This window comes from Nannobrachium achirus (assembly GCF_963921795.1).
Source record: "Nannobrachium achirus genome assembly, chromosome: 22".
NCBI lineage: Eukaryota > Metazoa > Chordata > Actinopteri > Myctophiformes > Myctophidae > Nannobrachium > Nannobrachium achirus.
This window is the reverse complement of record NC_137829.1, coordinates 33,501,819-33,528,675: the sequence shown is the minus strand read 5'-3', so window position 1 is coordinate 33,528,675 and position 26,857 is coordinate 33,501,819. Positions and strand designations below refer to the sequence as shown.

Sequence of the window (26,857 nt, the reverse complement as noted above, 5' to 3'; positions counted from 1 at the left end):
GAGTACTTTCTACTTTTGTATATAATTTGATACAAATACTTTTGTACTTTTACTCAAGTACATTTTTAATTCCGGACTTACTTATTAACAGCGTATTTCTACATTGCAGTATTGATACTTAGTAGTATTAAGCATTTGAGTACTTTTTCCACGACTGGGCACTTTCTACAGTATGTTAGCGTCCCGAGTTAGACGGTAACGTCTCGGGCAGCCATGTTGTCAGCGAGCGTGGGATGTGTGCGCGGAGATGGTTCCAGCTCCCATGGATGCCCAGGGCGCCCACCAGATGTCAGGGAAAACAATAACAAGCACGCACAGATGTGAGGGAGGAGGAATCTTTACTACACCAAGTCATTGAAGCACTCTTATTAATAGAGACTCACTGAAGCACCCTTATTCATAGAGACTCATTGAAGCACCCTTATTAATAGAGACTCACTGAAGCACCCTTATTAATAGAGACTCACTGAAGCACCCTTATTAATAGAGACTCATTGAAGCACTCTTATTAATAGAGACTCACTGAAGCACCCTAATATTAATAGAGACTCACTGAAGCACCCTTATTAATAGAGACTCACTGAAGCACCCTTATTCATAGAGACTCACTGAAGCTAGGGTGACCATATTCTGAAAATCCAAAAAGAGGACACTCTACCTGGCATATATATATATATATATATAATTATTATTTTTTTCCAAAATAATTTATATTACTAGTTTACAGCTCAATTATGTTATTAGTTATGTATTCATTTTTGAGGGGGTTCCAATTGGACCCTATACAAATCTATTAATAGGCTAGAGAGATCCACTGATAAAGTAAGCCTTAAGTTTTGACTCCTGTATGAACGTTCAGCTTTGTAACTAAATAAAAGAGAGGTAGCCCATTATTCAAACCGCCGTATCTTCTGCTTTACAAGGTTGTACAAAAGATTCTGTCAATTTAGTTAGCAGAAGAGCTCTCACCTCGCACAGACTGTCTTGTAGGCTACTTTGCAGTGTTGATATGGGCTTGAAGCAGAAGAAGAACTTTTATTTGTAAATGCCTAAATAAATAGACACAGAACGCTCTGCTTGGCTGGTCACTGGCGCGTGATTATGGATCCCACTGGGAAAGATGGATAACCACGCCCCGGAAGCTTGTGATTGGCTGAACCGGACGTAGGGAGCGCTCCGTTGTAGTCTCTTGGACCGCGTGAGGTGCACCAAAACCCAATTATCGTTGCGTTTATCGTGCGCTTGCCCAGGCCATAACGATTGCATTCACCACGGCTTCGTAACTCGCGCGGCCGGCCCTGGCCCGCTCTTCGCGGCCACTCGCGCCTGCCCTGGCCCGCTCTTCGCAGCCACTCGCGCCTGCGGCGCTCGGGGGCGAAGAGCAGGACCAAGGTCCGCTGGCCTTCGCGCCGCTTGCAATGTCGTGGACAATAACTGGCCCTGGCCCGCTCTTTGCGGCCACTCGCGCCTGCCCTGGCCCGCTCTTCGCGGCCACTCGCGCCTGCGGCGCTCGGGGGCGAAGAGCAGGACCAAGGTCCGCTGGCCTTCGCGCCGCTTGCAATGTCGTGGACAATAACTGTGAAAACGAGCGCTCTATGCCGTTTCCATCCATCTTTCCCAGTGGGATCCATAATCACGCGTCACTGGCACTTTTTGTGCATTTCATCAGTGAAACAGCATTAATTGCGTTTGCAGTTCGTTCGTTTGGCTCCGCGCAGCGCAAGCTGCTGCAGAGCTCTGCTCTCTGCTCTGCCTCTGATCTGAAAGCGAGACAGGCTGAGGGAGGGATCGCAGCGCAGGCAGAGAGTAGTATGAATAATACACGTTCCGGGGTTAGGGGTGGAAACCCGCCTCTCACAGTGTGTTTCCAAACGAACCATTGAACGTGCATTGTAAATGCCCGTGCTTTAACTGTGATATACGCGAAACCCCGGACATTTGAAGGAATTTATAAAAAACCCCCGGACAGGCCGGACAGCCCCCTAAAAGAGGACATGTCCGGGCAAAAGAGGACGTATGGTCACCCTAACTGAAGCACCCTTATTCATAGAGACTCACTGAAGCACCCTTATTCATAGGGAGAACGGTTCTTAGCATGGACATGGCCAGCTAATAGGGGTGTAACGATATAACAACTGAATCAAAAAATCAATTTGCAATGATCTACCATATCGACATGCAAAAGCAAAATATTGTACCGTTTGGCTTTGTATCGTATCGTTTTACAATGCAGATAATCGGCATCGAATCGTTTTGCAATGCAAATAATTTATTGTATGGAAACTAAGTATTTGTACCTTGTATTAATTACCTTTCCATTCCATATAGCTACCCTTGGTCTATCGATAAATGTGTGTAATCTCTGTGTTCATGTCAAGGTGCTTTGTCCATGTGTGTTGAAATATAATGTCCATGTATTTACTAGAGAATCAGTGTTTACTTATTTGTATCCATAATAATAGATTTTTCACTTTAAAAACCTGCTATTGACACGTTTCACACAGATTTAATTTCTTTGCTAAAGAGTTATCGATTTTATATCATTGAATCAAATCGTATCGTATCGCCACGAATTAACCAATATTGTCCATGTATCGAACCATCAACCATGTATCGTGATGCGTATCGTATCGCTATTAAATGTATCTTTACACCCCTACCAGCTAATGGTTATGTTCCCTGTCAACAGACTTAATGCAGATTAATGGTCCGGACAAATCCATCTGGACAAATCCACATGCCAAAAAAAGCACCAATGTCTTAGCACTGCATGGTGATTCTCAAACTTTTTCATGTCAAGGACTCCCAAATTAATAATATTTGTCTGCAGACCCTCATCTGAATATATAAAGTTATTATTATTATTATTATCTGAAAATGTTTTGACCGCTGGAGCAGCGGTCCAGGCACCTATAGGCTCAGTGTAGCCTGACAGCGTGTCGCGCATACGAGTCCCGATCCTGAAGGCCTTTGCTGCCACTCCCCATCTCTCTCCCCTATTTACTGTCAACCTAACTGTCTATCCCCATCAATACCATCTATTTCCCCCATTTATCTCAAGATCTTTTGGAAATATCAGATCTGCGTCCTGAGCTTGTAGATTGACTATTGACTATAATGTTCAAATAGTTGATGTATAGGTTTAAAGTGGTTCAATCGATTTTTAAGCTATATTAACTCATTTTGCTGGCGACCCCTGGAACCCCCTCAAGGACCCCTGGGGGTCCCCGGACCCCACTTTGAGAACCACTGCTTTCCACCCCACACCGTATGCATCGTAACAACAACATTCGTCACTATTGCATTCCTAATAAATATTATAAAAGCTTTGTGGCATTGCCGCAAGCATAGAAATAAACCTGACAATGTTTTCTTTATTCAAATCTAGATTTCCAAATAACAAATAAGAGACAGGGGGTAAAAGAGACAACACTGTAATTGGGTTAGCCAGGGTTTCAGTTCGCCTGTCCTTTCCCGAGGGAAATAACTTCAACTAGAAAAAGTGCTCTTCCGAGCACAGGTCTCCGCCAGGTCAGGAATGTTAATGAAAAAGGGTTGCATTTGTTCCTCAACGTAGTGGAAATGTGTGTACTAGGGCATTCACCAAATATTCGAATATTGGAATATCAAAGTCACTATTCGACGTTGTTCACCAAAGTCGAATATTCACTTTTTTTTCCTTTTTTTTTTAAGATATAGTTTATAAAGCTTGGCTAGATAGGAAGTCATAAGAATGAGTTGTCAATGCCCCTGGTGGATGAATTTTTTAATGCTTTGGTTCTCAAAACTTTTTTAGGCCGTGACCCCCAAAATAAACATATTTGAACTGGGAACCCCCACCCTGACAAGCACTTGGAACTGTAGGTATTAGATTTAATGTGACTCGGTTATGCAGATAAATATTGTGAAAATAGCAGATCTACATGCTCACTCGCGTTGCGAGGCGTTGTGAGCATGTAGATCGGCTATTTTCACAATGTTCGCCTCTTGTACTTAATATTTGACAGTTTGGCCAGTCCTGTCGAATATTTGACTATTCGAATACTTTGAGGTTGAATAATTCGAATACTAAAAATCGCTATTCGTGAATGCCCTAGTGTGTACAAAGTTTCACTGCAATTCAGCCTTCTGATTGGTCCCTGACTGACCAACCAGCATGCTCTTTCTGCCTTGTGCCGCGCTGTTTCCGCCTTTTTTATGTTGAATTAGCAAAAACATAATTTTTGGAGAAACAAAAACATTTCAAAACATGCCGAATCACTATACTGCACCTGAGAGACTCCTTTTTTTTTTTTTTTTACTGAAACCAAGTTTAAAATGAGAATTGAATACACATAATAACAATAAGAAGCAAATGAATTTCAATGGTAGTGGATGGAGAGAAAGGACTTTTGTCCCACCAAGACACAGCAACCAATGGGTGCGAAGAGGAGCGGGACTTGACAAAGGGTGAATTGGACTCTGCGTTCATGATTTGAGGCATTTTGTTCAAAACAGTCCACACCTGCAAATTTTAGATGTCAATCTTAGCCAACAACGATAGAATATGAAAAATCTGAAGGATCAAACTTCATCAAATGACCAAAAATATCATGTGTACCGATTCGCGTGATATTTAGAAAAAATAAATATCACACAACCTCCTGGTGACACTATAAAAGGCAGATTAGAAAAATGCATGCCAGATGCATCACCCATTCACACACACATTCATACTCCGATGGCAGAGGAAACCATGCTCATCAGGAGCAATTAGGGGTTCAGAGTCTTGCTCAAGTCTTGCTTCAACACTAACTCTGGGGGAGCCTGGGATCAAACTGGGAACCCTCCGTGTTCTTCTAGGGCGGATTCACACTGCAATCCGTTTGATTAGAACTGATTCTGAAAACGGTTGCTGGTTCACGCTGGCCAGCATTCACATTGGCAGACCTTCTGGCCTCCCGGGAGATCACTAGCACTATACAGCCCGGTCCTTAGGTGGCGGTATGCACATAGTGTCATCAACTATGCGACATTGCTGATGCTGGTCGCCAATAAATTCAGGCACGAAAGTTGGTGTAACAATCCAATGAAGCGCGACAGCGCAGTGTGAACAGTCTTGGGTCTCGCACCCCCCACACCTCGACAACTGTTTAACAAAGAAACAAGCCTATGTGAGCTTGTAGATCTGCTATTTTCCAGGCGCATAAACGTGCAGAATGATGTCATTCTGCACGTTTATGCGCCTGGCTCATCATTGATGAGCGAGACGTGCAGCGCACGTTATATTTTTATTATTTAATAATCAACGTGGCCTACAATTGAAACGCTTTCAAAAGCCACAGTGTGGCTTAATATTCACATTAAGGGTAACAAGCACGTCAAGCAGGCACAGCAGTGCACAAATAACACCGTTAAAACAAATAAAACTTCTCCGCTAGGCCAACTCTGCCCCGGCCCCCGTCGCAAGCAGCGCGCAATAGAGATGAGACATTCGCGAACGATTCGACTCTCTTGAACGGCTCTTTTAAATGAACGATGGGATCCAGTCCGCAGTCGCGGGACACAGAGCAATGAGTCAGTGTCGAGAACGGTATGAGAAAAAACGGATGGGGGAGGCACAGCTCATGGACGAGAGCTAGCAGTGTGGACATGTCATGGACACAGGCTGCGAACACAAACAGCATTTGGATTACAAAAACACTGGAACAATTCAGAAGCACTTAATTAGAAAATGAAACTAGTAGCTGTGTATGTTAATCTGACATTAGTAGGCTAGATTTTTTACTTCTTGGACTTGGACATCCGTTTGTACTGTGGCAGGTTATTTAATATGGGATTTTGACAGCACCGTCCCGGCTCCGAATGTTTTAATGGAGCGGCGGTTCTGGCCGTTCCGTCTCACTTTCACCCCTGCGCTCAGTGCGCTGGTGCGAGACAATAAATAACTGTCGCCAATTGCTACTTCTCTCAAATGGAAGTAGCCTACATGACACCACCAGTCCAGCGCACCGCAGTAGTAGGCTAACTGGTGATATAAAAATATATACATTTTTGACTCCTCGACTCAAACAATTGGCGTTTGAGTCCTACAAGCAAGCAATCTCTCTGTTAGACCAGGCCATGTCGACAACTGTTACCCAGTGTTTATTTGTGGCGACGCCTCACTCGTCGACTTTATATGAGGTTACGTTCCGGTTTTGTGGACGGTTGCTTCACACTGCAGCTCACCGGTCTCGAGGTCGCACAATGCAGTCTCGAGACTACCTCTTGAGGTGGTTTCGAGGCTATCCGTTTCTGATGAAAACCGCACGCTTCACACTGTCAAAACCGGTCTAAACATCTGCCAAGTAGCCTCGAGACCGGTCCCGAGACCGCAGTGTGAATCCGCCCTAAGACGGCAACTCTACCCCTGAGCCACTGCCACTCCATCACAGCCATTTCCTTTGTGGTGTGTAAGTCATCACTCACCTTTTTCAAATCAAATCATGTCTTGAATTCTACTGGACCCCATGTTACGGCCAGCTATCTCACTACGTATAGTATTAACATACAACAGAAAGCTCACATTTCAATGCCATGCCATTATTCCACAAGGTGATTTTAAGTAAATTAGCCAATGCACCATGTATTGTACGTAGTTCAGAACTAGGTGATCTGACCATAGGAAAGAATCCTCATCCAAAGGCCTGTCATCCAAAGGATCTAGTTTACGCATGGGAAAATATTGTAGAAATGCCCAGATAAAAATACTTGGGTTAGAAATAAGGAGGGGAACAACATGTGATGCACCTGCATAGTTGCCTCCTTGGTGTCGATTTAGGCCTAGAATTATTGAATGCTTAACCAGTGAAAAATAGCAGATACAAGCTCACTGTGCGGCACCGAGTGCCGCGCTGCGAGCTTGTAGATCTGCTATTTTTGAAAAAGTTGTGAAAGTGTGTGCAAATCGAATATATGTATTTTCAAAGCGAACGTTTGTAACTCAAATTTTGCTTCTGGGTGGTCCCTGGAACTAACTATTTTGAGATGGGGGTCCGTGGCCAAATACATATCAGGGGGTCCTTTACTTGAAAAGGTTTGAGAAACACTGACATATAGTCTCTCAAGAACAGACTAGTTGAGCTCCATTTAAGTGAAAAGGACCTTTTCTTTGATGATGGCTATAGCCAGATTGCTGACATAGAAACATAGGTTTTTTCAAAAAATCTAAGTGGGATTCAAAAGACACTTATAGAATCGGGTCAAAATTCTAATTTTCACGATTTTTCAAAAATAGCAGATCTACAAGCTCGCAGCGCAGCACTCGCTTGTATATCTGCTATTTGTCAATAAAGCATAAAATAATGATACACAATAATGTGTACCCGTTCTAAATGGGTTAAATGTTTTGACGTAGCTAAGAGTTGGTTTGGCTATGGTTTAAAGTTTAAACAGTCTAAACTAGTGGATCATGTAAGCTGGGGTAACCTGAGGCACATATAGCCAGGAAGGAAATTGCGGCCAATTCAGCATGTTGTTTGCATAGTCCAGTTGCCAGAATAAAACGTTGGCATTGTACTTTCTTGAAAACCATGGATACATTAAATCTTGACATTTCTGAAGCAAAAATATATTTCATATTAACATTTTCAGATGCTGAGGCGTTGTTCCGACATCTCATTACTCCGGCATTGCGTCGGTCCGACTCTCCCCAAGCCAAGCCAGGCTATAAGCCTATAACCCAAACCCTAAGCCTAACCCTAACCGCACAACGGACTGATGAGACGTCGGACTCTCGTAATGCTCTGTGCCGAGGGTACTCTACTCTTTAACGTACCATGTTAACTAAAGAAGACAGAATGCAGACCATGTTGACACAACAGGGTCTGCGGAAAACTAACCAGCCCTAACCCAATTCCAACCTAAGGGAGCAACAGTTAATTCAATATAAAAAATAATGTGATGCGCTGTGAGCTTAGGTGATACTGAATTATAAAGTAGGGCTTAAGTGTTCTGGCCATTGCTTTTTCAACTTTGTAGAGTTGAAACATAAGGCGTTGGATATACAGATATGGACTTACCCCATTGTTTTGGGTTGAGATTGGCACATTTCCTGGGGCAATCTGCCCAGATCAGGCATGTCACACATGTCTTCTTCTTCTTTTTTAGTTTTTTACTCTCAAAAAGTGCCTGCAATGTATTGCATTTGAAACTACATTGCAGTGCACATCGTGGGGTGACCACTGCTTGCCTCCTGTGAATTGTTTTATCTTTATTTTTGTTTATTTTATTTTTATTTTGTTGCTGAGTAAGGTCAGCAGACAAAGTGACATGATGAGTGAGATGAAAAAACCTGAGTGAAATGTGCCAATATCAACCAGAAACATCGGTACATGTTTGTACAGTAGGACAATAGGCAACACCATTGCTTTTCAAATTTCCCGCATTCTGGACAGGTACACATTAAAGTGTATTACCCCCTCAGGCCGGGAACACATTTTTGTGTATTACAGTATGTAGAGTACAATAATCTTTGAAAAAATATTTTACGTTTTTCAGATTTTTTTTCTATGAAAAAAATTAATATATATTCTAGCTGCTACAGAGGCTGAGTAATACGTTTTCCAGAAAAACAGTGGGTAATTTTCAAACGGGACTTAGGTCAATAAGGCTTTATTCAAATCGGCCTAAATGGGTTAAATAGATTAATAAGAGAGGGCCTGAAAGTGAACTAAACAAACGAAGAGATGGCAGGCTATAATTGCAAATGAATAATTGATTAAAGAGAATGTCCGTTCTCAGACCTTCGGCAAGCAAATGTCTATATTTGTTTAAAAGGTCGATCTCCTCTCACACAGTCTAGTCAAGCATAAAGATTGAATTTTACATTTTGTTTGGTGCCGTGCTGCTCACTGCTCATTAAGATGGCATTCATACTCGGGGGGGTTAGCAGGCCAAAATCCACCCTGGGATCTTAAATGGTTGTTTACATGTTCCTCCTCTGTTTATCTGAGGGGAAGATGGTGGTGGTTTACGTCCGCATATTGCACAATGTAGGTTCACCTCAATTAACTTTTATTTATGCATTTATTTATTTTATCCAGAGGAAACACCGTAAAGCCAAGGAAATACCTGCTGTGATCTGCATACAGGTCTGGATGCTGCAGATGCCTGAGGCTCGGCCAAACTACATTTAAATGGTGTTACTCTATCCTCCCCAATGCTTAAGGTACTCTTCCAACCAATGCATGACACATTCTCAAGTTCCGCCGTAATGACATTCCTGAATCAGTGAAGGAACATAGTGTTAGGTGAAGAAATGGGGTGGTGGTGGACGCGTCATATGTCGTCATTAGCCCATTTCTAACCCAGAGTTAACACAGGGGGTCCTCCAAATCTCTGTGTGATAGAAACTTTTTTTTCTCCTTTTTCGTATTAACCACTTGAACCCTAGTGTCCATATTCTGAGAACTTTAGTCTGCGAGGCACTGTGAGCTTGTAGATCTGCTATGTTCGGCAAAGAGCTTTGGTGTAGAGGGGAAAAAGAGCAGACTAAGTACAGAGTGAAAGGTCAAGTATTGACAGTTCAAGTGGTTAAATATCTGAAAACACACATTGACATGAATCCAAAATACACTGACGATTGTGCTGTCAAACAATGAAACTATATGGAATCTATGAGAAGGTTGTGGGGGTCCCTGCTTCATCTCTCTCTCAACTAAGGGGTCCTTGGCCTGAAAACGTTGAAGACCCCTGACTTAAGGTTCTGTTCCAGTCTTGTGCCAGTTGGACGGTGAACCTCAGGCCTTCGGGGCACTTATGTGAGAGGTTCCCTACTGGCCTTGCAAAGACCAAAATAACCCTGGAGCAGGATCAAATTCAATGCTTTTTTAAGACGGCCCCAAGGAAGCTAAAGAATATCCTCCCTGCGCACGCCGTGGGTCCTCGGCATGACCTCTATTCACGTCACTGCTGACGTCCTTACGTTATGTTGCTCCGTTGTAGGTTTCTGTAGCAACGCGCTGTCCTCACAGTGTGTGAGTTACAGTAACATGCGGACATGAGAGCAAAACCGTGCAGATTGTGAGGACACCAATAATGTCTCACTGACAGTATAATTCAATTCATTTACTGTACATGCAATCAGATTTTCCATAATGGCACGAACCCATTGTTGTTGTTGTTTTGCGATTGTTCTATTATAAGAACACCCTCCAGGCGATCAGAATCAAGCATTCACTCAGGAGCCGATACAAGGGCAGTCGAAAAAAACAATGTGCAAAATCTTATGCTCATTTATCTACAAGAAGATTCCTGAGATTCTGCTTGAGTCAATGTGAGTTGAAAGAAAGCGGTAGATTGCGGTGGACTAAGAACAATAAGCATTATTTTCTAATAATAATGTGCAGCAGCTTGTCACAGAATAACTAAGAAGGAACAGTAGCGCGCAAGCAAGCACACAATGGAGATAACACGGATACACTAAGGCAGGGTTCCCCAATTAGTTTTCCCCAAGGGCCGAATTATGTCTAGGGTACCAAGCCGAGGGCCACAACATTGCAGGGGGCGACGGTGGCGTTCCCGCTACTCCAGCGACAGTTAGATATCGTCGTTGTCCGGTGAAAATCTTGTATGTCCAAAACCGTTCATTTTGCATTTATCATTTTAAAAATGATTTAAACTAGTGAAAACAGCCGATCTACAAGCACACAATAGATCTGCTGTTTTCACTACTTTTGTGCAACGGCCTTGTATGATGAAGCAGGGCTTTACAGGTTTCCACCCGACAATGATGATATACTAGTGTTGCTGCTGCTCTTATACCACCATTATTACTGGGGTTGGTGGGGGCCAGACAGTAGCCCCCCGCGGGCCGGAAATGGCCCGCGGGCCGCCTATTGGGGAACCCAGCACTAAGGGCTAACACTGAGGGCAGGACTACACTTCTACACACACACAACATAATGCATGGACATCTTGCACAGCGCACACGAACCACTTCCCACCCAGGGACCTTTTCTTCTCCTCCGTCCGGCAGAAGCCCCCTCCCAGCCAATAAATCAGGAAGGCTGTTGCTCGCTGACAGTTTGTTTAGCTCACACAAACACGGAACACCCTTGGAAACACGCACAGGACCGTTTCCACTGTCCAATATCTTATGCAGTCTGTACACTGCATGCACACACACACACACACACACTAGGGATAAGCGACATTATCGTTTATCGTGATAAAAAAACATGCATTGTGAAGATTTAATTTATCGTGATATCGTCCTCTGTCATGCAGTGGGATCAATTCACCTTTTATTTGCCGAGCTGCATATCCGGTACCACTTAAACCCTCTATTGGTAAAACGTACTTATAATATACGTACTTGATACAGTCTTTTTTTCCACTCTCTACCAAATCTCTTCACCAAAAAATAGCCGATCTACAAGCTCACAACGCGTCACGTTGTGAGCTTGTAGATCTGCTATTTCTTGGCAAATGTTCCGCCCCAGGATAATGGATGCTGGGGATATTTTGATGATCGCGATAATATCGTAAATCGCTAATTCTTTGGTCACAATAATCGTGATATGAAATGTTCATATCGTCCCATCCCTAACACACACACACAGCGCTACGGCCCACACCACAGCGCGCCACACACAGGCAGAGAGGCCCCGAACTGTAGCTTTTGGAGAGAGGAACACATCTCACCATGCTGAAATCATGAGATATTAGATACTGCAAGAATAATAATAATAATGATAATAATAACGTTCATAATGTATGAGCGGAAACACTTTCACAAAAGGTCTCCCCGAAACCAAATCCAGGGCAAAGCTTCAGAGACGGAGACGAGAGTGATGCATATCAACATTGTTGTGCTTTACTGTAACACGATAACCTCAGGCCTGAGGTGAGGGGTGGGGGTGGGGGTGGGGGGGGGGGGGAATGTCTTGACAGCAGAGACGTGCAGAGAATGTTAGAGAGGCAGGGGCCGTAATATCTAAAAGGGCCTTTTGGTGAAAATATTGAAAATAGCCGACCTCCAAGCTTGGAGGACAAGGCAATTCTCTTGAATGCTGCCTTCAGGTATGGCATGGCATGGGAAGAGAGGGCATTTGCATTTCTTTCGCCATAGTAAAAATTGCATTCCTGGTCTGGAGAGGGCACTTTTTACAGACAGGCTCAAGCCCCCTTTGATGTCTATATGTGTGCACGTGCCTGCTTGACAGAGTCGTTGCTCTGAGCAGATTTGAGATTCAAATACAACGGTCTTACAGAAGATTCACTTGAATGCACGCGAAGGGCAATAAAACATGATATATCGTCGGCTATTGTAGCGCCCCCCGGGGTGCGCAAACATGCTTGGCAGGATTTTCCTCCTGCGTGCTCCGCGGGCACACTTACAATATTGCTCATTGCCGTATTATTCATTATACTGTTTGCTATCAACAGTCTACGTGTACAGCCATTTATTTTTGTGTGTGTAGATTAGGTTGCAAAAAGGCACAGGCGCCGGGGCGATAGCGGGTACGGCTGCTCGCTGCCAACAAGTCCTCTCTGTCATCGACAGGCCTGCTGCACTGCAGCTGGCGCTGGCAGGCACCCGAGGAGGGAAGCACGGTACCACAGCCCCGCAGGGTGGCCCTCCAACTCTGCTCTCGCTCAGAGTCAAGAAGGACGAGGAACACCCCTCTACGCTTAAACCCTCTAGCGCAAGGGTCTTCAACAGGGGGTCCTCAGAGTTACTACAGGGGGTCCTCCAAATCTTTGTGTGATAGAAACATTTTTCTCCTTTTTTATATTAGCCACTTGAACCCTAGTTTCCTTATTCTGAGAACTTTTGCCAAAAATAGCAGATCTACAAGTTCGTAAATCGGCTATTTTTGGCAAAGAGGGGAAAAAGAGCAGACCAAGTACAGAGTGAAAGGTCAAGTTTATTAAGCATTGACGGTTCAAGTGGTTAAATATCTGAAAACACAAATTGACATGAATCCAAAATACACTGATGATCGTGCTGTCAAACAATGAAACTATATGGAATCTCTGAAAAGGTTGTGGCTGTCCCTGCTTCATCTCTCTCTCAACTCTCTCAGCTCTGTACTTAGACCGCTTTTTTCCATTTTCTATTCATGTGACGAGTTGTCACGCAATGTGAGCTTGAATAAATATTACTTTGGGGGTCCTTGACATAGAAAGGTTTGAGAATGACTGCTGGTGGAGAGACTGGGACCTCCGCTTGCCTCTGGTGCAGTGTGGACGTAAGGCAGGGGTTTTCAAAGTGGGTGACGGGGCACCCTGGGGTGCCGTGACGGCAGTCCGGGGGTGCCGCGAGATCATTTGGAATTTATTTGAACACTTAAACAAAATATTTGGTATCATTTTAAACTTGAAGTACCAGTAAGACTCCCTAATCGGGAGATAAGCGACCGTTGGTCGCTTATCTCCATAAATAGGCCAAAAAGTAGTTTGTGCAAAATCGTCCTGATGGTGGCGCTAGATGGGACAGATGCGTTGTGATTACATGACTGTAGAGATACTGTGTACTGGTGTGCATGATTTTAGGGCAAAATCTGTAGGAGCAGGGTGACTGTAGAGATACTGTGTAGTGGTTTGTGTGATTTTAGGGCAAATTCTGTAGGAGCAGTGTCCAAAAATGTGTTTTTTAAAAATCAGCCAGATGGTGGCGCTAGATGGGACAGAGGCATTTTGATGACATGACTGTGTAGTTATGAACAATAGCTAATGTATACAATTGAAAGTGAAAGAGATGACCTTTTTAACATTCCAGCATTTACAAAAGCAGTTTCTGTTAGCTAAAGGGTGGGCATCTGTATTTATGGTTGCTAATATGTGGCTATTGTTCTGAGGTTTCAGCAATGATCACCTAGCATGCAAGATGCAAGCTCTCCTGCTAAAAGTAGACACACCCACAGGCAGATCTTGATAGTGGACCCAGGTCTGTTTATTTAAGCATGGAGGCTCATCCTTCCTGGACTCCCTGGTGTGAAGGGTGTGTGTGTGTGTGTGTGTGTGTGTGTGTGTGTGTGTGTGTGTGTGTGTGTGTGTGTGTGTGTGTGTGTGTGTGTGTGTGTGAGAGAGAGGACAGTGGCAACATTCCTTGCCACTTGGCAGGTCACACATTATGTTTGAGAGAGAGAGAGAGTGTGTGTGTGTGTGTGTGTGTGTGTGTGTGTGTGTGTGACACAGAGAGAGCAGCCCCGTTGGGGTGGTCATTTGGTCATTTTTGCACATTTGGTAATTTTTTACACCTGGGGGTCCCCCAGGGACCTGGGGGTCCCCGAAACTCCGGGGGTCCTTGGAGGTTGTAGTTTGGCAGGCAAGGAGTGTGTGTGCAAAATCTGGCATGGATCGGGGCAACGGTTGCAGAGATATGAGCAGGGCAAAAGTGTGACGTGTGACGTGTGACAGAGGGAGTGACGGAGGGAGTGACGGAGGGACAGCCGGTGGAGGTTTGGATAGTGTGCAAGTAACTGCGACCTACGGTCGCAACCAAGTTATTTTCAGTCAGCTCTAACCAAAATGGCTGTTATCTCCACGTTTTCCTCGCAACATAATAATCATAATTCAACATACAAGACTGTCGCACAAAACTAGTTTAGTGCATTTTATAGATGATAAATACAAAACGAACGTTTTTCGACAGGTTTCCACTCGACAGCGAAGATATGCTATAAATATAAGGTGCTGGGAGTGAAAATTATAATGTAGGGGTGCCTCAGATTAAAAAGATATTTATAGGGGTGCCCTGAGCCCAAAAGGTTTGGGAACCCCTGACGTAAGGGACTGTATAGTCCGGGAAATGATACGTTGTTGCAACCCGACTACCCTTATGTTCTGTGGAGAAGTGAAGACCCCAGTGGACCTCATGTTTGGACCACCGCCTGAGGCAGAACTACTCTCTACCGTAGGCTGGGATTAACTACTCATGAGACTCATAACAGGAGAGCTCTCGCTGGGGCTGGAGTCCACCAGAAGTGGACCTATGAGAGGAATTCTGTGCACCGTCTTGGGGTGTGCCAACTCGCTTCCTTGCATGCCTCGGACACGCTCACACTTAAGCCTGATTTATGCCCTGTTGCGTACCGGTGTCCTACGCCGAAAATAGACGATCAACAAGCGTTTCCAGCTTATAGGTCGGCCATTGTCTGTGTGTGACACTGGCGTGCAAGTATAAACTAAGCATTCTTGTTCATTGCCGTATCAATTATATTAATTATATACTTAGAGAATGGTTTAATGTGTACATACTGTATATTGTAGTTAATGTTGTTGTTAGATTTGGTTGCAAAACCATGGGTAGTTGTGGGAAACACTTTTATCTGTGCGAGACGTGCAATAAAAGACCTTCCTACATTCCTTCCTATATTGAGAAGTTGACATGTCCCTCACTGTACCTCTCTCTTCAACAATACCACTGCATTGCCATGGGATATTAGCGTTACCTATTACTCAATCCCCATCACTTTATTTGAAGAAAACAGAGAAAGCTGATGGAATCATGCTTGCATAGGGAAATTAATGCATGCAAGTCATTTGTGATGATTACCGATTAAGCAGCATGACTATCATCCTTAGCCTGTATCAGACTGAACCACCTGTGGAATACAGACAAAACCTGGGCAACACATAACAAGGTGTATTCATAAATGCAAAGTGTTAGTCACTTCAAACATTGTTTCCAATGTTTTTGGCTGAATGTTTCTCTAGGTTGCAGTCCAAAAGTGTTGTGATATAGACACATACGCGCGCACGCACAGTCGCACACACTTATTATACCAAAACAACTGCTTCAAAGTGACTCCCACTGCAACCACTACCAAATGAAACACTGACAAGCATAATATAGCGCTTGATTGGCCTTACAGAACACTGTGTGAAATGTACTGCTGTCCTTCATTGCTTGACTGCGAGAAAATGCAATTCTAATGCACAGCAGGAATGCCATTGTGAACCAACTCTGAAAATAGGATTCCTCTGGCACGCGCTTCTAAATGCCATCACTTAGTAAAACCATCACCACACCATGGACATGCTGGGGACCCCATTTAGGCCTAGAATCATTGAATGCTTTAACTATTGAAAAATAGCAGATAATTATACAAGCTCACAGCGCGGCACTGAGTGCCGGGCTGCAAGCTTGTAGATCTGCTATTTTTGAAAAAGTTGTGAAAATGTGTGCAAATCTTTGAATATATGTATTTTTAAAGCAAACGTTCGTAACTAAATATGCAGATATAGCTGCATATAATAGCAGATATACAAGCTCGAGCTCGCTCGCTCGGCGGTGTCTCACGTGGATCAACGGCACGCCTCCATCATCTCCGCCAAAAACAAGCACTCCTTTACAAGAACCTAACTGAACCCTGGTGGGTTGGGGAAAAAAACGACTTTCTGGCCTTGACAGCATCCAAACAGAAAAGTCCTATCTGATTGCATTACTAGACGTTAACATAAACTCACTTTGACACTCACATTGCCACTCGATTTGCCATTCACTTTATGCATGCTGCATAAAGTGACCCTCCCACTTACTTTTATGATTAAGCCATGCATGTGTTTTAGTACACTGGTTCTCAACCTTTTCAGGCTGCGGTCCCCAAAATAATCATAACTGGGGACCCCCCACCCTGACGAGCACTAAGAGTTGAGGCATTACATTTTGTATAACATGGTTCTATTGTGAAAATAGCAGATCTACATGCTCACAACGCCTCGCAACGCATTGCGTTGTGAGCATGTAGATCGGCTATTTCACAATATCAGCCTCTGATATTTGACAATTTGACCAATGTTTAATTTGTCATTTTAAAACGTCCTTAAATTGTAACTTTAGAAATAGGCAGATACACTTAAACTTTGCTGGCTTGTTTACTGTTGAGAGAGAAAACACATCCATATTAAGTTAATGATCTGGGGACCCCCCTAAATAATTTGGGGACCCCCCCATGGGGGTCCCGAGTCTCCGACCCACAGGTTGAGAATGAGAACCACTGTTTTAATAGATCTGGCATCATTATTAACTTAATTTCATCATCATCATCATGCTCATCAGCAGCATCTGTACTCTGAGAGTCTCCAGACAGATAACTTCCATCATGCTGCTTACATAACCACGCAGAAATGCAGAATACTTAATTAAGCAAAGCAACATTGGTGACAATTCCATTGTTATTTAATCCCCCCACGACCTTCCCATTATTTTATTCATAAACCAACGGCAGCTGTAAATGTCATCTACTGTGAACATGAAGCCAGGCAGTGAGTAGCTACAGTGTCTGACATAATTCTCTAAACCCACGGTAATCGTAGACTGTGAGTGAGTCAACTCAACGCGCCTATTAAAGTGAGGTGCATCGTGCATGCAAATCTAATCACTTGAGAAATGTTGATGCAATTACGGCTTATAATTTAGAAAGAGCAATTATAGAGTAGCCTAGATCCGTCATGGCAATGTGTGCACTGCACAGTCTGTACAGTCGGCATAGCTACTGCACACGAGATCCACTCTGCATTTAGCAGCCTACACACAGTCTATACCTATAGTCTGCAGTCAGGCCTATTCAGTCACAAGCGATTAGACTGTCACTTAGCTCTGGTCCGACGCGAGGGAGACGAGATGGACCAGAGCTAACTGTCACTGTACATTTATATCAGATTTATTCCCAAAGCCATGTGTCATACCTGCACTAATGTAGCCTACATTCCTCTGACCCAGTTATGAATGGTCTTGTCCCCATAAGCACTGACTGTGACATGCCATTGTGCCGTGTTGTTAATGCTATCTCATTTATAACACAATAATAATAGGCGATAATTGCACAATACTTGTAGCCTACAAATCGACACGGCCCATACTACCATGCAAATAAATTGGTCCTCGCACACACGCCTGAATTCGTGTCGTTCATATTCAATTAATTCCCAGCACAGCGGGGGAGCGATCGGCGCTGTATAGAGCTATTACCTACAGTACAAATGGCATGGTTCATTTCTATTCGACATGTAAGCTGCAACTCGCCTTTATAACTATCTCAGATGTGTGTGAGATGCACAGCTTCTTCGTCTTACCTGAGAGTATATATAATCCAATGTTATTATGAATAATGCTGGGAAAGACGCTTATTTAGAGCAATGGAATCCTGCTCGTGTCCCCTGCACTCCTCTCATTCAGTCAGTGATCCAGCCAGCCAGTTTGTGGTGTCCTGTCCTCTATGTGTGTGTGTGTGTGTGTGTGTGTGTGTGTGTGTATGTTTGTTTGCCGGCCGCGCTGCGCTCAATGAACACTCACTGAACACACACTTCACGTTCAACACACGGACTGTGGTCAGGTCGTGGACTAGATAGACTACACATCCCATTGCCAAGAGGATTACACGCACTCATTGGCTAGTTGATTGCCGCCTTGTGATTGGCTAGTTCAGGCATCGGTTTACTCTGATTTAATTGATGACAATGAAGATGATGATGATAATAATAAAAGCCTAATATGTTAGCCTATGTAATCAGGTAGTAACAGCAGGTCTATAAATGTGTTTTAATTAGGTTCATTATTAATTTGAGTTGATAGATATATTCAGCGATCTTCATAGACAACTACGCCTATTGTGTTTTCTATGTCATATTATCAGTTGCATTCCAAATATTAATTGATGTGTTTGGCCTAAATTGCTCATGGCAACACAATAAATGCACAATTCGCATTATGCATTAATTATGTTGTAACATGTAGCAAAGTATGTTTTGCCCTTTTCTTTTGTTTTACAGATGACACACAAACTTAGCAAATTGTTACAGTTTATTAGCAAACTTTATATCAAATGAAAACGACAATATTGTTTCATACATTTTACATGATGCCTGTATACATGAGCTTCAGTCCAATGTATTATTGCCTGTAGTTCAGGGGTCTTCAACAGGGGGTCCGGGACCCCTAGGGGGTCCTCCAAATCTTTGTGTGATAGAAACTTTTTTTTTTTTTTTTTTTTTTTACATTAACCACTTGAACCCTAGTGTCCTTATTCTGAGAACTTTAGCCAAAAATAGCAGATCTACAAGCTCAGCACGAGGCGTTGTGAGCTTGTAGATCGGCTATTTTTGGCAAAGAGCTTTGGTGTAGAGGGAAAAAAGAGCAGACTAAGTAAAAAAACGACTTTCTGGCCTTGACAGCATCCAAACAGAAAAGTCCTATCTGATTGCATTAGACGTTAACATAAACTCACTTTGACACTCACATTGCCACTCGATTTGCCATTCACTTTATGCATGCTGCATACTTTCAGAAATGTCTGTTTATACAACACTGCCCTCTCCTGTTCTAAGTTGATAACTACAGTGCACACAGGCTATCTCTTTTATACTAAATAATACTATGGTGTTGACTGGCCAAAAGAAATAATAATAATAATAAAAACGTATCTACAAGCTAACCATGCATCCCTGTGTGATTGTAGATGATAATAGTAACTTTGCTCTGTACTTTTTGGCAAGTGACACCCTAGTACGATGGAGAATAAATTAAGCTGAAGGTCTCAGCGATGATTTATTACCGTCTCATCCAATTGCTCAAAAACGTGTGTACTCCAAATCAGACACATAAACGCACATGGACTGTGTACGTATAGGCTAATGGAGCAACAGCTAATTTTGTGAGAGCAAAGCCTATATTGATTAATGTACAGTATGTGCTTGGAAACACCACTGGAGTTTATTGGACACTATTGGAATAAGGACAGTGCAGCAGTTTAATTTGCTAAAGTAGCTATTCACATTGATTACAAATACTGGAACCATAGCTGAGGAGAAGAGGGGAAAAATAGCCTGGCCAGCCAGCCTCATACATTCACTCACTCGTTCCTTCCCACAATATAAGTCTGGACTTTGGGCTATAGACGGGTTTCTTGTTTACAAAAATTGAGACTAAATGCACAGGTGACTGTATCATGTAATCAGTCCGTCCAATCCCCAAACCTGTTGTTTTGGGGAGCGCTGGTTAAGCCTGGTTTCATTGGCTAATTTTGGTACCGAATCAAACGTGACGTGGACCAGAAACCCGTCTATAGGCAGCTTGAGAAGTGGGAGGGAGTACTTGCCTTGACAGACAGACTCCTCTAACCAATCAGCGTAGCAAAACATTTCTCAGACAGTCGGAAGAACGGCAAACAAACACGTATTTTCGGCCGATGAACTTCGCTAGCGGATACTCCTGTTCCTTTTTAATTGTTGTAATTGATTCCAACTCTGAAATAACTTCACTTATTGCTTGTTTTATTGTTTCAGCGTTAACTGTTACACTTGTTGCATCTAAGGCAGCCATGTTGTTTTGAAAATGCTGCAGCAAGCATCTACGTCACCATCTACACATGGACCAATCAGTGGAAGCTTTTCACTTGTTGTGCGGACAGCAGTTGAAACGCAGTCACTGATTCCAGTGCCAATTCCAGGGCCAACTTCTCATACTCGGTGCCTATCTGCTGAAGTCCAGACCTCATAGTGTGGGAAGGAGGAATGATTGAACGCAGTATGTGGGATGGCCCACCAGGTTAGGCAAAAAGACGTTAACTCCTTATGTTTGTGTCATATATCTGTATATGCAGGTTTCTCGGGCATATAAACACATAAAGCAACACGTGCATTAATATTGTTAAGTGCTATACAGAACACATATCAGCAAAACAATTTGTTTTTTGTCATCAGTACGTATATCTTTCTGATATAGTGAAATATTGTGGCAAAAAAAAAGAAAAGAAAATAGAAACAACAGTTGAAACAAAGCTGCCAAATATATATTGCTTCTGGTCATTGCTAAGGCCGACATGGATACATTACATGTTTATATAGCTCAGCAGTACAAAACAATACATCAATATGGAGTAAAAATATGACAAATAAAAATAAAAAAATAGAGTGAAAAAATAAAATAAAAAAGGAAACCCAAACATAAATAAAAGTGAGTCCAAAGTACAATATGTCAATGATTTATTGAAATGCCATGTTCAGACGGGGCGAAACGAGATGTTATTGAGGTTTTTCTTCCTTATTCGGATCATCTTAGCCCCGCCTACACAAAACAACAGAATGGACAACGTTAAAATGAGCAAAAAGGATCTAAATACCAGGCCCCCAATCACCATTTGACAGTGACCATACTTTGAGATCATAAATAATGTGAATATCAGTGGTTTAAAAAGTACTCAAATGTTTTACTTAACTCTCCTACCGCCAGATTATTTATTTATTTATTGGGTCTGGTGCCATCAAAAAGCGGCTTACCTTTGCAATGTTATAGTAGAATGTTGGCCTTTTTTTTTTTTTTTTTTTTGACTCTTGGCCTATTTGGCCTTTTTTGCATGCGCTTTCGCTGACCAGCCAGCAGAGGGGGGCGTAATGCCATTAATGTGGCCGCTTCCTCCTCCCATGGTCTAGGAACACACATTGGCAACAAAGCCCCTGGGCCAGAGATATCAACACGGAAGCGAAATGGTCTCCGTTGATGTAAACGCATAATGGATTTTTAAGAACATCACTGCTCGCCATGTGATTACAGTAGACGGCGGCGGGACCCCTCATCAGCTTACAGACATCAAACCAAGGTACAAAAGAACGAGCCAAAGAACGTACAATTGGCGTTGAGGTTCTGTAAAAAATGGGGCGAACGGGAACGTTCAAAGCGTAGAAAGAGTTAAAGGGGAATACCACTCATTTTCAACATTGAACTATGTCCATGATGCCCATGATGAAACAATATTTAATCGCCTAGTGCCACATTTCGTATTGATTTTACCTTATTTCGGAGGGTAGGCGTAAAAGTAATCTGAGTAGATGTAATCCGAGTATGTCCTGGATTTTTTTGCGATAGTATTTTCTTTCACTCAGATCAGAAAAAGAACAACCGCGGCCATCAGTGCTTTTGTAACAGGCAGTAGAGAAGGCCGCGTTTTAAACATGAACGTGATTTAAAAGTTAGATTTGGGAGATAAATGCACTTTTGTGAATCTCATAACACAGGCCCTCTATGAGGAGCCGCAACTTCCTGGTCACGTGATCTCCCGTTGCATTTTGGGAATTGGAGTGTTTCTCTTCAGCCACAGGTGCAAACGCGTCGTGGGCACTGGGAGACATCAAAGAGTTTGTCGTGTTGGCGTGTTGTGGGCATCTATTTAATATACCTTGGCGTTGTGTGGAAATAAGAAAAAAGACCCCCCCCCCCCCCCCTTCTGTGTTGCCTAGAACTGGAGGATTGATTGTGGGGTTTGGCTTGCAAAGTACACTTTGATGATGTCATCAAAGCTGAAATGCACAGGTATATAGGGCTTAAGTAAATGTAATTAGTTACTTTACTGGTGGTGAACATGTTTAATTCTTAAAGATCACCTACTGTATCTGCTATTTGACAAAAGTGACACCCTGTCTTATAGGCCTACAAGATGATCAACAACAAAACAATTGGAACAATTGAAGGCTACTTGAAATTGATAGCTCAAATGACATCTTTTGTAGGCAAGTGATACCGTCGTGCAATGGAGTGTATATTAATAATTCATAGCTGCAGTCCACCACCTTCAACCACTGCAGATGTACTAGTCTTACACATTAACATTCTCTGCCATACAGATTGTTTTTAAACAATGTTTTGTTTAATTCATTAAAATAAATTCTGGATTGCAGCTTCAGGGGCCACTGAAATGTGTTATGTTTTTATTTAAAGGACAACTTTAGTTTTTTACAAGGGTTCATATTTTAGATTGTAATTAAAGAATATAAAAGATGAGTGTTAAAATTATTTCCTTTACTTCTTTCTATTGTTTTAGAGATTCTTATTTCAGTGGTTGGGGGCATGCGTACAAGTGGCTAAATATGTCATTTTACACAGAATAAGCCCATTCCCAAGATACAACGCAACCTTTCATGGTTGGATGTGACTTATGGGGGCTATAAGTGTTACTGAAAACTAGCAATAAAGAAACTGCTGGCTTATTGTGTTTAAAAAGACACATTTAGCCACATGTACGCATGCCCCCATGCGTACGCATGCCCCACATTTTAGCACGGTAAACGCAATAAAACAATAGAACGAAGCAAATGAAAAGAAATGAACACTCACCTTTTCTTTTCTCTAATTACAATCTAAAATATGAACCCTTGTTGTAAAAAAACAAAGTGGTCCTTTAAGCGGCAATCGGTTTTCTGCCATGCATTTGTATGGTAAAGACGCTAGCAATGCTCCTCTTCCCAGCGCCACACATCGCATGTCAGTGCTCTCGGCATCCAGCATTTATTTGGAGGAAAGCCCTGGGTGCCTCAAGCAGTCGAAAATAGTTGAACTTTTGGAGAGATGCTTGGCCCCTTCTTTTCTTTTAGTTTTAAAGCCATGTTGTCAGATTTCCTCTTTTTTTTAACACTTTCAAAGACTGGTTCTCCATTCCTGTATGAAAGCTGCTGGTGGTGTTATGTGTTTAATGTGTGAATACGTCTTTTTAGAAATGAACTCTTACTAAACGATTGCAGCCTTACTTCTGATGTTCATGCATGTCTTCATGCAGTGTCTCTTGTGGGAGAAGTTGTTGCCGTTTGCGCCACAGCCGCTGTAGCGGAACATGTGACACCTCTTTGTCTTGGGGTTGTAGGCGAACCTCCTCTCTTTCCCGTCACACGTCCCCCTGTCCACCGGAGTGATGCAGACCTCCGGAGGAATGAAATCTGCAACACAGCACAATTCAAGACCCATCTTCTGTTAGAGAGATCGTTTTTGAGGAATGAATATAACTGGAAATATTAAGCACATTAACCCTGGTATCCATATTTTGGACATTTCTTTTCTTTTTTGTAAAAAAAATTGATATTCTTCCACATTTTTACTTATTTAAAGTTGTTGTATGTATTTTTCTGCTGACATACAGTAAGCAGGAAAAAGGCAATTGCTTATTTACATTTTTTATTTTTATTTTATTATATTCAGACGGCTAACCCATAGTTATAAGAAGAATAGAGGACGGACAGCCCCGCCCCCAGCCATTCACTTCAATGCAAGTGCTCAGTGGCGTTTTGAAGCATGCGGAAGTAGCTAATCCAGGTGCATTCTGGGGGAAATTGGCACATACCTATGTGCCAAAATGTTTGACGTCGAGACGTAATGACGTCACGAACGACGTCGACGTCCATTGAACCCTATTGTAGACCCCAGTGGCGTGCTCTTATGCTTGTGCTTTTATTTTTCACCCCGCCTGAAATTCCAGCTTTGTCCAGTAGGGCGGCCGCTTCAATATTTACAAGCTGTTCTGGGGGCTTGGGCTAACCGTGCTTCCTAAAGAAATGTTGTCTCTGTGACACTTCCTGGGGCCACAATCTGCCTCCAAAACTATTATTTTTATTGTGAGAAGTTCTGTAGACAGATAGCCTGCCCTGATTATAACCAATCAGGGTTGCTTCTTGTTCGGATTGGTTAGACCTGTCTGTCAATCCTTTTAGCCCCGGGTCGGCTGGTTCATGCACCAATGAGCTGCTAGTGACAGAGCTTCTTACAGATAAAATAATAGTTTTGGAGAAAGACTGCGGCTCCTAGAAGCGCCACAGAGACTAGATTTTTTAGGGAGCATTGTTAGACGTCTGAATATAATAAAAAAAATAAAAAAAATAAAACTAAGCAATTGCCTTTTTCCTGCTTATGTCAGCAGAAAACTACATATAGCAGCTTAATCAGTAGTATGTTATTACATGCCATATTGAATTTTGAAAGGATCAGTCAAAGACATGGATGGAGTTTTCTCCACTTCAAGTAGTTTAGACACAAGGGTCTACCATACACTAAGCTGGCATGGCCAACTGATATCAGTGCGTATATATTAGTCTGGAACCTCTTTATGGAACCTGCATTTCCATGGAGCGGATAAAAGAATATGAATCTGGTGATAAACCCGGCCCATATTTGCAGACCGGACCCTGATTGGTCCCTCCATACTTCGGAGGCAGTGAAATCCAATCACAACTGAGCGGTGCCAGACCAAATCTGATCATCTGGTTTCTAGGCTAACCTTACACCACATCCAGACTCGATACACACAACATCCACTAGATGTCAGTGTTTAGCTGAGCTGAGAGTTTTCTTCTAGAGTAATACTCAAGTGGCTTGTCTTCTTCATTTTCAATATACTACAGGCTCTGTAGACTTTAATACACATAAATGAAGGGGCGTGCTGGTACAGTACAGTAGCAAACTGGATAGTGTATCGACCACCTTCAGTAATTGCAAGGTTTGTTAATCCCCCTTTCCAACCTCAGTTTCCTCTCTACTATACTATCATATCTGAGGTAAATTAAGCAAAAGAAACACACAAAAAGAAATCTTAAAAGATTCAAAAAAAGAAGGACGAAGAAAAACGCAAAGTGCAACCAATAAAACTATCCGGCACAAAGACGAACAATGCAAAGGTAATTCGACAATAAAACTAGAAAGAAAAGAGTACAAACAGAGAAGAATTATTATGCGACTCAATCCGAAATTCTCCCCTCTCCGTATTTTCTCATGGCTTCAATAAAAATGTTTTCTTTGATTTATTATTCAGTGCTTGCCCTAAATCTTATTATTATTATATTTTGTTCAAGTTCATTCTCTAGAGTCTAGAGCATTTATGACATTAGTGAGATTTACTACAGGAACTATGTTTTGTCAAAAGCACCTCATTACAGAATGAACCCCCCCAAGTTCTAAAACGAACACGGATGAGAACACACGGCACAAGGGACTATTCAGACCTGTGCATCACAGAATTCCCCCTTTCCCCGGCCTGCCTGTGCCTGACAATGCTGAAATTGAATTTTAACAAATCATAACTGACTCAATGAGCTGAGAGAGATTAAATTAGCACCCTCTGGACGGGCCCATCTGTTCCGGCATGAGAGGACCTTAATGCCAAGCAGTGATCTATGAGCCCCCACGTCTGAAACTCACAAAATTAGTAGGTGGGGAAAATGTCAAATAGACTACAGGGAGGAGACGCTGACAGTCTTGTTTATGCCCTTTGACTGCACTGCACAAGGCAATTTGGTGAGCTGTCTAGCGCAGGAACCTGGCTGCACATTGAGCGGTTATGTTAAAACACCCTGACAGCACAACTTAGCAGAGTAGCAGCACTGGCTTTGAACAGTTACTTTGAGACTTTTTTTTACTTTGAGGACCGGTTGACTTATTCTGTTGTGATTCAAACACAGATCTTAACCACGTGAAACCCTATTGTCCCTATATATTCTGGGCATGCCATTACTGCAGGGGTCTTCAACGTTTTCAGGCCAGGGACCCCCAAACTGATGGGTTGCGAGGTGTTGTGAGACATGTAGATCTGCTATTTTCACAATATTTATCTGTGTAACCGAGTCATATTAAATGTTATACCTACAATTCCAAGCACTTGTCAGGGTGGGGGTCCCCAGTTCATATATGTTTATTTTGGGGGTCACGTCACAGCCTAAAAAAGTTTGAGAACCCCTGACACACACAGACTCACAAACAGAACCTCTTCCATACGGCTCTACTGACGATTTGACAAGTAATCATTGTTACCCAATGCAACAAACCTCACTGAACGGTGCGGGTGATCACTCTTGGGGTTGTTTTTGATAGGTACATTGTTTTCCCATCATGCGTGTCACAGTCTACAATCTAAACGCATAATCAGTGTTCTCACCTGTCTCTCTGGGAGGCTTACGGAGATGCACCTGTGGTTGGCTCAAGGCAATGTCCCCTGAAAAAACAAGCAAACAACTTAATTAAGTTATCAATCATTACCAGGGGTGTTATGAAAATATGTTCTGCTTTTATCTGGAGATAGATTGCACATTGTATGGATATTGAACATAGACCTCAGATCGGGCATAACAAACTGCA

General features: G+C 42.7%; 2 protein-coding genes across 4 annotated transcripts in view; both read right to left on the bottom strand.

The window, feature by feature from the left end:
• The window catches only part of LOC308307811 (calcitonin gene-related peptide type 1 receptor), a 59,781-nt gene extending 41,541 nt beyond the window's left edge, over nucleotides 1–18,240 (bottom strand). The window contains exon 1 of the mRNA XM_080753108.1: nucleotides 18,049–18,240. The gene's annotated coding sequence lies outside the window, so the exon portion shown is untranslated. The remainder of the gene's footprint in view (nucleotides 1–18,048) is intronic.
• A 581-nt stretch (nucleotides 18,241–18,821) lies between these two features.
• tfpia (tissue factor pathway inhibitor a) overlaps nucleotides 18,822–26,857 on the bottom strand; it is a 73,693-nt gene continuing 65,657 nt past the window's right edge. For 2 of the 3 annotated variants that reach the window (XM_080753345.1, XM_080753346.1), the window contains exons 5-7: nucleotides 26,658–26,714; nucleotides 23,491–23,676; nucleotides 18,823–21,037 (exon numbers count right to left, since the gene is read on the bottom strand). In XM_080753345.1, coding sequence (XP_080609471.1) covers nucleotides 20,973–21,037; nucleotides 23,491–23,676; nucleotides 26,658–26,714 — 308 coding nt within the window. In that variant the 3' untranslated portion in view covers nucleotides 18,823–20,972. Of the gene's footprint in view, nucleotides 21,038–23,471; nucleotides 23,677–26,657; nucleotides 26,715–26,857 lie in introns of all 3 variants that reach the window. The other variant, XM_080753347.1, reaches the window with a different exon arrangement.